Here is a 17,969-nt window from a genome sequence, read left to right as displayed (position 1 = left end):
TAACACTGGTAGCATGCCGCGACAGCGTGGACGTGAACCGTATGTGCAGTTGACGGACTTTGAGCGAGGGCGTATAGTGGGCATGCGGGAGGCCGGGTGGACGTACCGCCGAATTGCTCAACACGTGGGGCGTGAGGTCTCGCCAGTGGTCGGCGGAAGGTGCACGTGCCCGTCGACCTGGGACCGGACCGCAGCGACGCACGGATGCACGCCAAGACCGTAGGATCCTACGCAGTGCCGTAGGGGACCGCACCGCCACTTCCCAGCAAATTAGGGACACTGTTGCTCCTGGGGTATCGGCGAGGACCATTCGCAACCGTCTCCATGAAGCTGGGCTACGGTCCCGCACACCGTTAGGCCGTCTTCCGCTCACGCCCCAACATCGTGCAGCCCGCCTCCAGTGGTGTCGCGACAGACGTGTCGTCTTCAGCGATGAGAGTCGCTTCTGCCTTGGTGCCAATGATGGTCGTATGCGTGTTTGGCGCCGTGCAGGTGAGCGCCACAATCAGGACTGCATACGACCGAGGCACACAGGGCCAACACCCGGCATCATGGTGTGGGGAGCGATCTCCTACAGTGGCCGTACACCACTGGTGATCGTCGAGGGGACACTGAATAGTGCACGGTACATCCAAACCGTCATCGAACCCATCGTTCTACCATTCCTAGACCGGCAAGGGAACTTGCTGTTCCAACAGGACAATGCACGTCCGCATGTATCCCGTGCCACCCAACGTGCTCTAGAAGATGTAAGTCAACTACCCTGGCAGCAAGATCTCCGGATCTGTCCCCCATTGAGCATGTTTGGGACTGGATGAAGCGTCGTCTCACGCGGTCTGCACGTCCAGCACGAACGCTGGTCCAACTGAGGCGCCAGGTGGAAATGGCATGGCAAGCCGTTCCACAGGACTACATCCAGCATCTCTACGATCGTCTCCATGGGAGAATAGCAGCCTGCATTGCTGCGAAAGGTGGATATACACTGTACTAGTGCCGACATTGTGCATGCTCTGTTGCCTGTGTCTACGTGCCTGTGGTTCTGTCAGTGTGATCATGTGATGTATCTGACTCCAGGAATGTGTCAATAAAGTTTCCCCTTCCTGGGACAATGAATTCACGGTCTTCTTATTTCAATTTCCAGGAGGGTAGTATGCAAGGAACGTCAAATCGTCATGAATTGCCGACACTACCAGCACTGTGCAAATTATTAGCCTTTCAGCGCAACCAATGTAAGTAGAGTGACGCCATCCTCAGTTTCTATACAGGGTGTCCCAGAAATGTTGCGACAATATTCTAGGGGTTGTAGAGGATGTCTTGAGGAAACGTCATCGAACGATGATACAGAGTGCAGAATTTATAGGCCATGGCGCCTGCCATTGGCCACCCCTTCGGCAGCAAACATGACTTTGTACGCTGATGCACAATAGGCTGAACATCTCGAGATGTTGTTTGTTATTCAGTAGTCGCGAGTGATTGCCACGACCGTCAAAGGAGACGATGGAGAAGCTGCTGTGTGACCAGGTCTTGTCTCCTACGAACGCGATGCTGTGTTGCCTCGGTGATGACAGCTTCTGATATGGGTTTCCATCTGCTGGTTATTTTTTTCCTGTTTACCGAAAAACATTGCACGTATCAGAGGGTTCCAGGAGAAAAATATGCTGCATGTGGAAACCCGAGTCTGAAACCGTCAGCCATCAACGCAACAGAGCATCGTATTCATAGAAGACAAAGCTTACCTAAGCAACTAGCTCCATCTTCTCCGTCGGTGACATTGGCGATAAGTAACGGTCACTGAATAGGAAATGTCATTGCGAGACGTTCCGCCCACGGCCCGTCAGCATACAAAGCCACGTTCGCTGCCGACGCGGTGTGCAAGCGGCAGGCACCAATGATTATGAATTCAAAGCTCTGTCGCGTCGCTGCATGACGTTTCCGGACATGGGTTCGTATCTAAATATGTGAATTCCTAGGGGACCAAACTGCTGAGGTCATCGGTCCCTAGACTTACACACTATGAAACCAACGTATGCAAAGAACAACACACACACACACACACACCCATGCCCGAGGGGGGACTGGAACCGCCGGCGGGAGGGACCGTGCAATCCGTGACGTGACCTCTCAAACCTCGTGGCCACTCCGGGTGGCTGGCTCGTATCTTCGGTTTGCTGCTTAAGGCACTTTCTACAAATCCTAGAAACTTGTCGCACCTTTTCTGGGACACTCACCTGACTTCTCATTCAGAAATCCCATCTGAATAGAGTTTGGTTGTTAGAAGGTGATTTTGGCCTCGTTTAAGAAGGAGGTAAACCTACTATCGTACGTCGGCATTCGATATAACTAGACTGTGTATGAAAGCTGCACTTCTTCATTGGAGGATAGTGCTGCTCATGTCGGATAGGATTCCACGACTGTGACGTGTTGATAGGCTGTGAAGGATCCATACAGGATCTCATCGGCCCCAAGTGATTAGCCCCCGAGAGGACAGACATTCTGCTCGCCTGGTCGCACAGCCATGTCACAAACCTCGAGCCAGAAATTGGGATTTTCACTTGGGAACCAAGGGCTGTCAGCACGGAAATGCCGTCGTATCCGCTAAGTGGGACCAGAGAATCCAACGACAACAGAGGAAACAGACGTGCCGTCTGGTGGTCTTTCAAAACATATCTAGGTCTGTGCACAGCATCACGATGAGTGTACCCATGTGCAGAAGATCATAGGAGAATGATAGTTGCCATATTTTATTTGTGGGTGTACTCATTTATAGAAGATCCAAGTAGAACGAAGGTTGCGATAGTGCATCCGTCGTTACACTGGCCAGCACCTGGTGCGATGTTATGGGGTGCATTTGGGCACTCAACTCGATCACCTCAATTTCCCATAGCAGGTAATATGAGGCGAAAGCTGTACATTAGTGCGTCCACTACGGTAGATAAACTCTAGCGTGGAGCTGAAGCAGAAATGAATCACGTACCTGTATCTGTCATCCAAGCTCATTTCTGGTGCTCAGACTTGCTACTACAATTGTTGGTGTCAGGGATGGCAGCAGAGTGTAGCCCTGTATTCTTCCTATAACAATGGAGACGCTCAATAAGTAGGGCTCCGTTGCTTGCTATCGTCCTTGGTGATGCAATTTCAGTGGATAGCTATGTCCACTATGTGATCAAAAGTATCTAGGTACCTACTTGTCATCATTAATATGAGGTGTGCCCATCCTTGCCTTTATGACAACTGGAACTTTGCTGGCGACACTTTTAATGAGGTGCCTTTACGTCTGTAGAGGAGCAGCGGAGCCCAAACAAGAGATGGCAGTGATGTTAGAACCTCGGTTCTGGAGTTCTGACGATCTGACCAACACCAAAGATATTCCATTGGCTTCAGGCCGGTACTTCTGTCAGGTCAGTCGATTTCAGGAGTGATACTGTTGGCAAATCATTGTCTCTCAGACGCTGCTTTGGGATAGGCTCATTGACATGGTGTTAAAAACAATTATTGTGTCCGAACTGTTCCACTACTGTACACAGTAAACAATGATGTAAAATATGCTCAGCATTTACCGTTTCTTTCAGCGTAATAAGCGAGCCACAACCCGACAAAAACACACCCATATTATAACACCACCTCCTCTGTAAATTACTGTGAGCCATAACCGTGATGATAGGTAACATTCTCCAGGCATTCGCCAAACCCACATGCTCCCATTGTATTTCCGCAGGATGTGTGGCTTCCAATGCTCCACAGCCCGTTTGCATCGCTCTTTACGCCACCTCATGTGTCGCTTAGCATTTACTACCGAAATTGTGTTTTATTCTCTTGAAATCTCTGCCTCACATCACTAGGGTATCTGGCCTTTTGAAACACGCAAGCGATTCCTACCACGGATTTCGTGCAATTTCTTCCAACCACCCTCCGGGATACTTTGATTGTTCAAGATCCTTTCCACTCGCCAACCACGTCACCAGCAGTCGATTTGCGCAGCTTGAGAAGCACTGACATGTTCCTGTTGGATCTGTTAGTCAGGACGCGTCCAAAGACTAGTCGACATGCGAAGTAACTGAGGTCTCCCGACCTACCCATTCTGCTGTTAGTGCTTCCCTACTGACAACACAATACTGTTAAATTTGATAGCAGCCGTGTAATTGAGGTGTTACTTTATTTTATTTTAACTTTCAGTTTCGGCATTACACTATGCCATTTTCAGGCCTTACATACAACTCTAAGAGATAAATGAAATTGTCACACGGAGACATACACTACTGGCCATTAAAATTGCTACACCAAGAAGAAATGTAGATGATAAACGGGCATTCATTGGACAGATATATTATACTAGAACTGACATGTGATTACATTTTCACGCAATTTGGGTGCATAGATCCAGAGAAATCAGTACCCAGAACAACCACCTCTGGCAGTAATAACGGCCTTGATACGCCTGGACATTGAGTCAAACAGAGCTTGGATGGCGTGTACAGGTACAGCTGCCCATACAGCTTCAACACGATACCAGAGTTCATCAAGAGTAGTGACTGGCGTATTGTGATGAGCCAGTTGCTCGGCCACCATTGACCAGACGTTTTCAGTTGGTGAGAGATCTGGAGAATGTGCTGGCCAGGGCAGCAGTCGAACATTTTCTGTATCCAGAAAGGCCCGTACTGGACCTGCAACATGCGGTCGTGCATTATCCTGCTGAAATGAAGGGTTTTGCAGGGATCGAATGAAGGGTAGAGCCACGGGTCGTAACATCTGAAATGTAATGTCCACTGTTCAAAAGGCCGTCAATGCTAACAAGAGGTGACCGAGACGTGTAAGCAATGGCACCCGATACCATCACGCCGGGTGATACGCCAGTATGGCGGTGACGAATACACGCTTCCAACGTGCTTTCACCTCGATGTCGCCAAGCACGGATGCGACCATCATGATGCTGTAAACAGAACCTGGATTCTTCCGAAAAAATGACGTTTTGCCATTCGTGAACCCAAGTTCGTCGTTGAGAACACCATCGCAGGCGCTCCTCTCTGTGATGCAGCGTCAAGGGTAACCACAGCCATGGTCTCCGAGCTGATAGTCCATGCTGCTGCTAGTCCATGCTGCTGCAAACGTCGTCGAACTGTTCGTGCAGATGGTTGTTGTGTTGCAAACGTCCCTATCTGTTACTCAGTGATCGAGACGTGGCTGCACGATCCGTTACAGCCATGCGGATAGGATGCCTGACATCTCGACTGCTAGTGATACGAGCCCGTTGGGATCCAGCACGGCGTTCCGTATTACCCTCCTGAACCCACCGATTCCATATTCTGCTAACAGTCATTGGATCTCGACCAACACGAGCAGCAATGTCGCGATACGATAAACCGGAATCGCGATAGGCTACAATCCGACTCTTATCAAAGTCGGAAACGTGATGGTACGCATTTCTCCTCCTTACACGAGGCAGCACAACAACGTTTCACCAGGCAACGCCGGTCAACTGCTGTTTGTGTATGAGAAATCGGTTGGAAACTTTCCTCATGTCAGCACGTTGCAGGTGTCGCCACCGGCGATAACCTTGTGTGAATGCTCTGAAAAGCTAATCATTTGCATATCACAGCATCTTCTTCCTGTCAGTTAAATTTCGCGTCTGTGGAACGTCATCTTCGTAGTGTAGCAATTTTAATGGCCAGTAGTGTATACGCAAAGCCGTATCCCAAGTGCTTCACTCGAAGATTTGATTGCAACTGAACACACGTGCAGTCCAAGAACGTGGTCACATCCGGATGAAGGACTTGGGATGCGGTTTTGAATTCACAACATCCAGGAATACACCGAAGAACCAAAGAAAGTGGTATACCTGGCTAATATCTTATATTACCCACGCAAGTATGAAGAAGTGCCGCAACACAACGTGGCATGGATTCGACTATTGTCTGAAGTGCTGCTGTAGCAAACTGACACCATGAATCCTGCAGGGCTGTCCATAAATCCGTAAGACTACGATGGAGTCGAGATCTCTTCCGAAAAGCAATTATGCTCAATAATGGCATGTCTGTGGAAGATTGGTGACCAACGGAAGTGTTTAAACTCAGAAGAAATTTCCTGGAGTCAGTCTGAAGCAATTCTGGTAGTAGGAGGTGTCGCATTGTCCTCTTTAATTGCCCAAGTCCGTCGGAATGCACAATGGACATGTATGGATGCAGATGATCAAACAGGATGGTTACGTATGTGTCACCTTTCAGAGTCGTATGTAGACGTATTTGGGGTACCAGCTGCACACGCCCCACACCATTACAGAGCCTCCACCAGCTTGAACAGTCCCCTGCTGCCGTGCAGCGTCCATGGATTCATTCCTGTACACGTCCATCCGCTGGATACTATTTGAAACGAGACTCGTCCGACCAGGCAACATGTTTCCAGTCATCAACAGTCCATTGTCGATGTTGACGGGACCAGGCGAGCCGTAAAGCTTTGTGTAGTGACTCATCAAGGGTACACGAGTGGGTCTTCGAAAGCCCACATCGATCACGATTCGTTGAATGGTTCGTACGCTGACACGTGTTGATGACCCTGCATTGAAATCTGCAGCAATATGCGGAAAGATTCAACTTCTGTCATGCTGAACGATTCTCTTCAGCCATCGTTGTTGGTTCTTGCAGGTTCCTTTCCCGGCAGCAGTGATGTCGGAGATTTGATGTTTTACCGGATTCCTGATACTCACAGTACACCCCTGAAATGGTCGTATTGGAAAATCCCCTCTTCATGGCTACCTGGGAGATGCAGTGTCCCATCGTTCGTCCGCCGACTATAGCACCACGCTCAAAGTCACTTAAATCTTGGTAACCTTCACTGTAGCAGCAGTACTAACAACTGCGGCTGACACTTGTTGTCTTATACAGGCGTTGCCGACCGCAGCGCCGTATTCTGCCTGTTTAGATATCTCTGTATTAGAATACGCATGCCTGTACCATTTTCTTCGGCGCTTCAGTGAATATGGCGCTGTGTGACAATATTATTTAATTTTAAGAGTTGTATATGATGTCTTAAGATGGTATAGTGGAATGCCGAAACTATTAATCAGAATGAAATTAAGTAACACCTCTATTCAGCGGCTGTTGCCGAATTTCTTTGATACACTCCTGGAAATTGAAATAAGAACACCGTGAATTCATTGTCCCAGGAAGGGGAAACTTTATTGACACATTCCTGGGGTCAGATACATCACATGATCACACTGACAGAACCACAGGCACATAGACACAGGCAACAGAGCATGCACAATGTCGGCACTAGTACAGTGTATATCCACCTTTCGCAGCAATGCAGGCTGCTATTCTCCCATGGAGAAGATCGTAGAGATGCTGGATGTAGTCCTGTGGAACGGCTTGCCATGCCATTTCCACCTGGCGCCTCAGTTGGACCAGCGTTCGTGCTGGACGTGCAGACCGCGTGAGACGACGCTTCATCCAGTCCCAAACATGCTCAATGGGGGACAGATCCGGAGATCTTGCTGGCCAGGGTAGTTGACTTACACCTTCTAGAGCACGTTGGGTGGCACGGGATACATGCGGACGTGCATTGTCCTGTTGGAACAGCAAGTTCCCTTGCCGGTCTAGGAATTGTAGAACGATGGGTTCGATGACGGTTTGGATGTACCGTGCACTATTCAGTGTCCCCTCGACGATCACCAGTGGTGTACGGCCAGTGTAGGAGATCGCTCCCCACACCATGATGCCGGGTGTTGGCCCTGTGTGCCTCGGTCGTATGCAGTCCTGATTGTGGAGCTCACCTGCACGGCGCCAAACACGCATACGACCATCATTGGCACCAAGGCAGAAGCGACTCTCATCGCTGAAGACGACACGTCTCCTTTCGTCCCTCCATTCACGCCTGTTGCGACACCACTGGAGGCGGGCTGCACGATGTTGGGGCGTGAGCGGAAGACGGCCTAACGGTGTGCGGGACCGTAGCCCAGCTTCATGGAGACGGTTGCGAATGGTCCTCGCCGATACCCCAGGAGCAACAGTGTCCCTAATTTGCTGGGAAGTGGCGGTGCGGTCCCCTACGGCACTGCGTAGGATCCTACGGTCTTGGCGTGCATCCGTGCGTCGCTGCGGTCCGGTCCCAGGTCGACGGGCACGTGCACCTTCCGCCGACCACTGGCGACAACATCGATGTACTGTGGAGACCTCACGCCCCACGTGTTGAGCAATTCGGCGGTACGTCCACCGGGCCTCCCGCATGCCCACTATACGCCCTCGCTCAAAGTCCGTCAACTGCACATACGGTTCACGTCCACCTGTCGCGGCATGCTACCAGTGTTAAAGACTGCGATGGAGCTCCGTATGCCACGGCAAACTGCCTGACACTGACGGCGGCGGTGCACAAATGCTGCGCAGCTAGCGCCATTTGACGGCCAACACCGCGGGTCCTGGTGTGTCCGCTGTGCCGTGCGTGTGATCATTGCTTGTGAAGCCCTCTCGCAGTGTCCGGAGCAAGTATGGTGGGTCTGACACACCGGTGTGGATGTGTTCTTTTTTCCATTTCCAGGAGTGTATATGATGTCTTAAGATGGTATAGTGGAATGCCGAAACTATTAATCAGAATGAAATTAAGTAACCCCTCAATTCAGCGGCTGTTGCCAAATTTCTTTGATATTTACTTGACCAGCTGATGTCCCCTGCTCAGGATGGATCACAGAGACTACTTTTATACTGGTGGGAATTTCACATTAGTTTGGGGATGTCGGGATACCTTCGTGTTTCATGACTACGGCTAAGGCAAATGGAATGTTCGGCAGACTGGCCGTCGTCGCGGTGCCTCTGGTGGGGGAGATGTGTGGAGCGGCGCCGGCGCGGCGCGGCCGCCTGCTGCTCGTGGCGCTGCTGCTGCTGGCGGCGTCGACGTGTGCGTCAGCGCGGCGCAAGTCTGGCGGCGGGCACCGACACGCCGCCCCCAGGACCACCACGCCCGCGCCAGAGGTCGACATCTGCGACATCCAGGAGCCCGGGGTGAGTCCACACACGAGCCGCGAGGCATCCACACGTGGCTGCCTCTGCCACTACCACATAGTGCCTGTTCTGTTTAAGTGTAAAGACGCTGAATGCTACCACCACATGCACTTCGTTGGTTCTGTCACGAACCGTGACTACCGCTACCAGTGTTCATGTTGGAGGAACGGAGAGGGGAAAGCAGTAGCGTAGCGTCACACGGATGAGGAAAAAAACGCGACACCAAAAACTAAATACTGTAGAGTAATCAAATTTCAGGAATACATATTGGAAAAAATTTGGAAATTTGTGGTAAGTTCCTGTGGGACCAAACTGCTGAGATCACCGGTCCCTAGGCTTCCACACTATTTAACTTAAAGTAACTTACGCTAAGGGCAGCACATACACCCATGCCTGAGGGAGGACTCGTACCTCCGACGTGGGAGCAGGGCGAACCGTGACAAGGCGCCCCAAACAACGCGAATACATTTTATGTAGGTGACATAATTAAGTGATTAATAGTGTAAGTGTGGTGTCACCGCCAGACACCACACATGCTAGGTGGTAGCTTTTAAATCGGCCGCGGTCCATTAGTATACATCGGACCCGCGTGTCACCACTGTCAGTAATTGCAGACCGAGCGCCGCCACACGGCAGGTCTAGAGAGACTTACTAGCACTCGCCCCAGTTGTACAGCCGACGTTGCTAGGAAAGGTTCACTGAGAATTACGCTCTCATTTGCCGAGACGATAGTTAGCATAGCCTTCAGCTTAGTCAATTGCTACGACCTAGCAAGGCGCCATTTATCCTTTGCTATGTATCTAATGAAGCATGTACAGTAACAAGACCAAGGTTCACCAATTGTGGATTAAAGTTAAGTATTCCAGCAGCTACGTACTTTTCTTTATAGCATTCATTAAGTATCCTGTTTCAGACCTCACGCCATCCTGCGTGAGCTTATAGCGTGCATTTCGGCTTCCTCAAACAACACGGTCTTGGCACTTCTGCCGACACATCAGTAAGATCACATGTTATTGTAAGCAAGAGATCAGCCATTTCAAATGTGAAATGCTGGTACATTAATAACAGATGTAACTGCCAGAATGTTGACTGCAAACATGCAGACGTGCATGCTCTCTATCTTAAGGGTCCCGCATCGCAGTATGTGTGAAGGAGTTGTGTGCCTGTAGCACTTGGTCGGTCAATACAGCGACTGTTAATGCTGATTGGACGATGACGTTGGAGTTGTCGCCTGATCATGTCCCAAATGTGCTCGGTCGGAGGCTGATCGGGTGATGGAACAGCCCAAGGCGTCATGTCGACAATCTGTGGAGCATACTGGTTTACGCCAGCGATATGTGGGCGAGCGTTGTCCTGTTGGAAAACACTCCCGGGAATGGGCCGGCAGGTGTGGCGGAGCGCTTTTAGGCGCTTCAGTCTGCAACCGCGCGACCGCTACGGTCGCAGGTTCGAATCCTGCCTCGCTCATGGATGTGTGTGATGTCCTTAGGTTAGTTAGGTTTAAGTAGTTCTAAGTTCTAGGGGACTGATGACCTCAGACGTTAAGTCCCATAGTGCTCAGAGCCATTTGAACCAGCCCCCGGGAATGATGTTCATGAGTGGCAGCACAACAGCTCGAATCACCAGACTTAGTATAAACTTGGAGACACGTTGCGTGGGATAACCACGAGAGAGCTCCTACTGTCATACGAAATCGCTCCACGCTGTCCAGTACATACGTCTCCATACAGTATATCACATGCTCGGATTCGCTCAGCTCTCTTCTCAGTCTCCAAGCTCTCTATCCTGTCCACCCTGTGGCGTTCCTCTGGATCCCAGGACATGTTGGTATCTGTGGAAATGAGGCGGCCGATATAGCGGCCAAGGCTGCAATCTGTCTTCTTCAGCCAGCTATTCGCATGTTTCCCTTCGCCGATCTGCGGAGTATTTTATGTCGTCGTGTTGCTCTTTTATGGCACGCACATTGGTCTACACTTCCCGATAGTAAATAACGGGACGTGAAACCTCTTCCATGTGCTTGGATCTCTTCCTCCCGAACTCGTCGTGGGGAGGAGGTAATTTTAACTAGATTCCGGATAGGGCACTGCCTTTTTAGCCATCGACATCTTTTAAGTGGCGATACTCCCCCGCTTTGTCCTCACTGCTCTCAACTGTGGATGGTGAGACACCTTTTACTTCAGTGCCCCTATTTTAATGCACTTCGCGCCCGTTTACAGTTGTCGCCTGATATATCTTCCCTTAAATTCAACTAAATACCTAGGTATTACAATTACGAACAAATTAAATTGGAAGGAACACATAGAAAATGTTGTGGGGAAGGCTAATCAAAGACTGTGTTTTATTGGCAAGAGAATTAGAAAATGTAACAGACCTACTAAGAAGACTGCCTACACTACGCTCGTCCGTCCTCTTTTAGAATACTGCTGCGCGGTGTGGGATCCTCTCCAGATGTGACTGACGGAGTACATCGAAAAAGTTCAAGGAAAGGTAGCACGTTTTGTATTATCGCGAAATACGGGAGAGTGTGTCACAGAAATGATACAGGATTTGGGATGGAGATCATTAAAAGAAAGGCGTTTTTCGTTGCGACGGAATCTTCTCACGAAATATCACCAACTTTCTCCTCCGAATGCGAAAATATTTTGTTGACACCGACTTACATAGGGAGGGACGATCACCAAGATAAAATAAGGGAAATCAGAGCTCGTACGGAAGGATATAGGTCAGGGCTTAACAACTGGCCGGTTTTGAGCACGAGTACTCGCGTCTGCTCAGGCAGGTGCTCGCGAGCAGCTGCAAGGTCGTGGAGTGGGGAGGGAGGGGAGGGAGGGGAAATGCGCGCGCACGTTTGAATAGGACCGCAGCGTGCCTATTGAATTCGCGCCGACTGTGTAACGTTTAAAGTACTACGATCAGCTCGTAACAGTCACTTCGCTGGTTAAGAATCATGTGAAGTCGCCGTTGTGTAACCCCAACCATGCTTTCGCAGTTCAACCCCCATTGGGAGGAATTGTATCTGTTTACTGAAAAAGATGGTGTTGCAAAATGATTAGTATGTCACAAAACGCTGAATTCTTTTACGAAATTTAATTTGCAGCGACATTATATGTCGTACCACGCGAAAGACTACGGACGTGGAAAATGTGATTGACCAGATCGTGCACAGGAAGTTACTAAACTTAAAAGGAAGCTATCCGAAGAAGATCTGGACGACGAAGAAAAATCAACTGAGGCAGCTCTCAGAGTGAGTTACAAAATTGCTTTATTTTTAGCAAAATCCCTGCGCCCCTTCACTGATGGCGATTTAATAAAAGATGGTTTTGTAGTTGCAGCGGAACATTTGTGTCTATCTCAAGCTGAACAGTTTCGGATTGTGCCATTATCTGACATGACCATTATGCGTCGCATACAGGACATGGCAGACGACGTCCAGAACCAGTTTGCAAATATCTGTAAAGATTTTATGGCGTATTCTCTAGCTCTAGACGAAAGTGTTGATATCACTGGAACAGCGCAGCTTGCCATATTTATTAGAGGTGTTAATAGAGATCTTCAGGTGAGGGAGGAGCTCCTCGATGTAGTAGCCATGAAGAACACTACAACCGGAGGTGATATTTTAAGTAGTGTTGAAGAAAGTGTTGAAAATATAGGATTGTCGTGGAATTCTTTAGTTTCAGTGTCTACAGATGGTAGAGACATACACTAAGCTAATAAAATTATGAGGCACGTGTACATTCTCCTTTATTTGTTTCATTTGTCGCAGTAATAATTCGTGAGTGATATCCCTGCAGGTGGCCGCGGATTTACATTGACTGGCGGCAGCTGTTGTGTGCCCCACGTGACTCTCCCCACTCTCCGCTCTGGTCCGGTAGTGGGGGTAGCGTGCTCGCGCTGCTCCGTGCTCGCGCCTTGCTGCTCACAGCTTGCTCCGCGAGCACGTATTTTGTGAAGCCCTGATATAGGTGTTCATTCTTTCAGCGCGCTATACGAGATTGGAATGATAGAAAATTGTGAAGGCGGTTCGATGAACCTTCTGCCAGGCAGTTAAATGTGATTTGTAGAATATCCATGTAAATGTAGATGTGGATGTTTAGCAGATGACACGAGCTCAGCCGATCGTGTCCTCGAGTTTACCAGTGTCAGTGAGATGATATTGCTCATTTGACATCCTGGGAAAGCAACCCCCCCTCTCCCCCCCTTTCAATAGTAGTTTCCTAGATTTTCTTCTATTTTCAGTTTCTCTCCTTTTTGAGTTTAGTTCCCATTGCTGCTGATTTAACATTCTGTTTTTTACCCTTCCATAAGGCACAGAATTCGCTCTTATGACTAGTCGTTTTGGCCCGAAAATCATAACAAAAAAAAAACAAAACATAAAATCACACCAGATCGTAACTCCACGTCCAGGTCCAGTGGTCTAGTACGCAGACTGGCTGGTTACACACCCTCAACTGGCCTCCTCCCAATCAGCGCTCTTACGTTGGCATCGAGGTAGAACCACCTTTCATCAGAAAACACAACACAGTTCTCGCTTGATAGCACTGAAGTCGCGAATGGTGCTGGTTTGGGGTCAGTGGAACGCACGCTAAAGGATGTCTGTCTCGGAGCTGTCCAAGAACTACCATTTGTAATAGTCCGTTGTGTCAGAATGGTTCCAACCGCTGCTCAAACCGCTGCTGCAGATGCAGTTCAGTGCGCCAGAGCCATACGCTGTGCACGATGTTCTTCCCTCTCGGTAGTGCCACGTGACCGTCCGGTGTCCGCTCTTCTTGCGTCACGTACATTCTCGTGAACAGCGCTGCCAGCAATCATGGACAGTGGCTACATTTTTGGCAAGTCTTTCTGCAGTATCGCAGAAGGAACATCCAGCTTCTGGTAGCAGTATTACACGACCTCGTTGAAACACAGTGGGGTTTTGATAATGGCGTCTTTGTTACCTTAAAGCAGTGGTTCAAAGCATACGGTTAATCGCCCGATGAGAAGTAGAATTATACATTATAAGGGGTCAAACAATGTTAGTGAAGCACATCCTTTTCTTTTCTCCCAGTAACTCAGCAAAAAATCTTAACACAAGCTTGAAATAAAAATTTAATTCTAGCATTACTGAGAATGTGTTACCGGTGAATATGAATCACCCACAAGCTTCCGTTTAAGTTTGCATTTTGTTGTGTCTAGTTCATACTGTCTAGACACAATGAGGTAGCTAGGTGCACGCTAAACTAACGCAGACGGGCTTGAAGTTCTGGAACATGAGACTTATTAATGAATAAGAAGAAAAGTACGTAGATGTTGGTTACTTAACTTTTATTCTCTTGTTGGAATACATCTCTCTTGAATATTAGTACGCTATAAGCACTGATACAAATGGCGCCTTGCTAGGTAGTAGCTATGGACTAAGCTGAAGGCTATTCAATCTGTCTCTCGGCAAATGAGAGGAAAGCTTCGTACGTCTGGTCGCAAGCTATGTAGTCCGTACAACTGGCGCGAGGTCTAGTCCGTGTCTTGTGACCTGCCATGTGGTGGCGCTAGGTTTGCGATTACACAGTGGCGACACGCGGGTCCGACATGTACTACAGGACCGCGGCCGATTTAAGTTACCACCTAGCAAGTGTGGTGTCTAGCGGTGACACCACACATTTATTGCAACACAACCAGTTGAAACACCAACAATTACATGTTGCAATTGATTAGATAGGTCGCAGCTATACTGGAAACAATTTACAGAAAATAGACTAAGGCTTGCAAACTTAGCAAATTTAAATTCCACGAAAATTAGGGAATAAGCAGTAAAACTGGAGAACAACTTGGTTGTGATTTGACTGGTATACATTATAGCACTGAAACACCTTTCGACGAGATAAATCGTAGAACACGGAGAACTACTCAAATTGACGTGTTACAGGAAGCCGGATCAGTTAGTTTAATTTAAGAGTGATATTTCAGTGGGCTTACTTGAACACTAAATGAGACAGGATAAATCTAGCACCTATTAGAAGGGGCGTATACATTAAATCATGGAAATAGCACAATAAATTTATATATATATATATATATATATATATATATATATGCTTCTAACACAACTCTGTTTCACCCCGACCAATTTTGGGTAAAAAAGGGTTACAAATTGCTCTTCAAAACCATCACTTTGGGATCACATTGGCTTTGTAAAACCCACTTAATGAACTCGACTACAGTAAGTTACTCTCTAAGCTTTATGAAACTGTATATAAGATCAAAGGGATCCTAACGAACCATTGCTGGCCTAAAGCTAGCTTGAGGAATTAAACCCCTCCCTAACGCTGAGGCAGCCAAAGAAAGGGTAAGATTGACCTCCACGAAGTACTAAACTCATTAATTGACCAGAATCCAAAAAAAAGCACATCGCATGTCAAAACATTTCACGGGCTGGACAAGTTTTACATAATTTAAAGTATAAAATAGTTACGTAACTAATCAACTAAAATCTCATAGAAAACTGGATAAACAAGTTACACAAATGCAAATGTAAGTGACATTTATGTTGGTTGCCTGACGTGCGTCGTGACTGGTATGGGACGTGCTGGTTATCGATTCAAACAAACCCAGGACTCAACCACTAGACAACAAGAATATTAACACTCAAATGAACCCAACAGCACACAGCGGAAGAAACGGAAGAGAATACTAAAGCGTCTGATAGGAACAGTCAACAGTAGTCACGACTAACTTCGGCAATATGGCGGGGTTACTTGATCACCGTTTTAGCGGAATGTGAATGTCAACCACCGCTGAACAAAGTTGTGTGGCAGGTCTTACTGTTATTGACGCACGCTCCGACGAATAGCTATCGGTACCGGGACACAGTCTTTCTTCATGGAAGTTAAATTAACGCTGCAAGCGACATTAACAGGCACACAGTTCACTCAGGTTTTATTTCGCTCAAGAAACTGAATTATTTTTGCAATATCAGTACTATTATCATTATTTCGTAAAACGCAATACTGCATATATAAGTTGCCTTCAGTTAAATTTTTTAAAATACCATCGTTAACGGAAACATAATGAGGGGGAGCTTACAGGTTTTGAAACGAATTTATGGTATTTTTCCTCACATAGGCAAGTCACTAAAGACACGCTTTCTAATTCGTACCTAGCACTCATGACAGTAAAACTGAGAAATGTACACGACATGCATTTAAATATTACATGAAAATGCCTTCTCTCAGTTGTAAGTAGCTCCCGGAATGGACCTGAAATTGTTTCAATATTCATTTCACAACAGTTAAACGAACTGATTGGCAGTACAAAACAATAGTAACTGTGTAATAGCTACTACATTTTTGTAGTACCTGAACAGTATTATTATTATTATTATTATTATTATTATTACCATTAGTCATTTAGTAAGCACAGACAGCCTGAAGCCTTCCAATTTCTGCAAGTTCAGAAGTAAGGATTCCTGACATCAGGTGGTTTACGAACGATAAGTATTGTGCACACATTTTAACTTGGATGTTTTCAGATGGGGTGCAGGTTGTCGTTGAAACCAGAGTCGGTACAGAGAGGAGTGACGTAGAGGGAGAACTATGTTTTGTTGCAAGTGTCTACCCTAAATGTGCATTGTTAGCTTTACTTTCCACGAAGATGTTGTAGGATACACCAGCGAAACACTGAGAACTGCTGCATCAGTATATAAAGAAAGAAAAATGAGCAGTACGAATTGTCTCACTGCATGTTTAGTTTATGGTTTAATGAAACACATACATAAAGCAAATGTCACTTATTTTTCATCTTTTTAAAGAAGTTTTGCATCACCCTAGTTCCCAGAGCCCCTGAAGGTAGACATTGACTGGGGATATTGTACTACAGGCACAGTCCCTTTGACTGTTCAGAGATGTCACTAAACCCGCCCAAAGAGGTAAACAACCGTGAATGAGCAGCGTCTATTAGACGCAAAGCATCCCACAGCCGATCAGTTCTAGTCATTCCACCAGCAAGGCGGTACACGGCTCGTGTTGTCTGTAGTTCAACCATGCCTAGACGATCAATACCGCGGTTCGATCGCGTCCGCATTGTTACTTTGTACCAGTGAGAGGCACCCACATGCCTTGCTCATACTGTGGCATCAAGCAGTCAGGCCTGCAAGATGAGTGGTCTGCCAAGCGAGTGGATTCATTCTTAATTTATCGAGTAACATGAACTCTCGTACCTTACTATTTAGTTACTAATTATCCTCCTGTATGAATAATACGCAACGGAAACACGCATCTGACTATCAGTAATTTACAGAACTCTGACTGTACACTACGCACTGGCAATACCACATTTACTTTTTGTCTTTTATTTAACGACTTTTGTCAACACGTGGCCACCGCACTGAATATGAATGGCGCACACATTATAAATTCGGGACATTATGACAACATACAATTCGAAGGAAAAGTCCACCAATCTTTTTCTTTTCACTATCTTATTTATTCCGATAAATTCTCTAACCTAAACACACAAATTCTATAACCTACAACAATAACACATGAGAAATTCCGCCCAGTGGGCATGGCTTTACATTGGTGAATCTCTATATTATGGTCTCGTAATTATTTAACTCTACAGTGCACTTTCTGGATAGGATGGTGGATCTTTTATTATATCTCACGCTTCGACTCTCACAATCATCATCACGAAACTTTCCTCCAGATCGAGCGATACAGAAGGAACAAGCATAACCCACAAATCTTTTGAAACAACCTTGCTACTCTCCCATGCAAACCACACATACCCAAATTACATGACACACATCACACTGCAATAAGAAATATAAAACACTAAATAGTCACAACACTATCACTTTCAGCTTTGCCACTTCAATTAATATTTATCCCAGTTTCACACGACACTGCCCCACTTTGTAATTCTACTTTCCTACTGTGAACTCTGGAGATAAATGCACGTCTTCCTGTGCAATGCAAGCCAAGTGGCGTTGCTGGATAGACGGCCGACTCA

At 47.2% G+C, this 17,969-nt stretch overlaps 1 protein-coding gene across 2 annotated transcripts in view; it reads left to right on the top strand.

Moving 5' to 3' along the window:
* LOC126210221 (connectin-like) overlaps positions 1–17,969 on the top strand; it is an 802,365-nt gene that overhangs the window by 700,123 nt on the left and 84,273 nt on the right. For both annotated transcript variants that reach the window (XM_049939403.1, XM_049939402.1), the window contains one exon: positions 8,777–8,987. In XM_049939403.1, the coding sequence (XP_049795360.1) occupies positions 8,811–8,987 (177 nt within the window). In that variant the 5' untranslated portion in view covers positions 8,777–8,810. The remainder of the gene's footprint in view (positions 1–8,776; positions 8,988–17,969) is intronic.

This window comes from Schistocerca nitens, chromosome 10 (genome assembly GCF_023898315.1).
Source record: "Schistocerca nitens isolate TAMUIC-IGC-003100 chromosome 10, iqSchNite1.1, whole genome shotgun sequence".
In the NCBI taxonomy this organism is placed as follows: domain Eukaryota; kingdom Metazoa; phylum Arthropoda; class Insecta; order Orthoptera; family Acrididae; genus Schistocerca; species Schistocerca nitens.
Note: the sequence above shows the minus strand (reverse complement) of the source record. Positions and strands in the feature narration are given on the sequence as shown.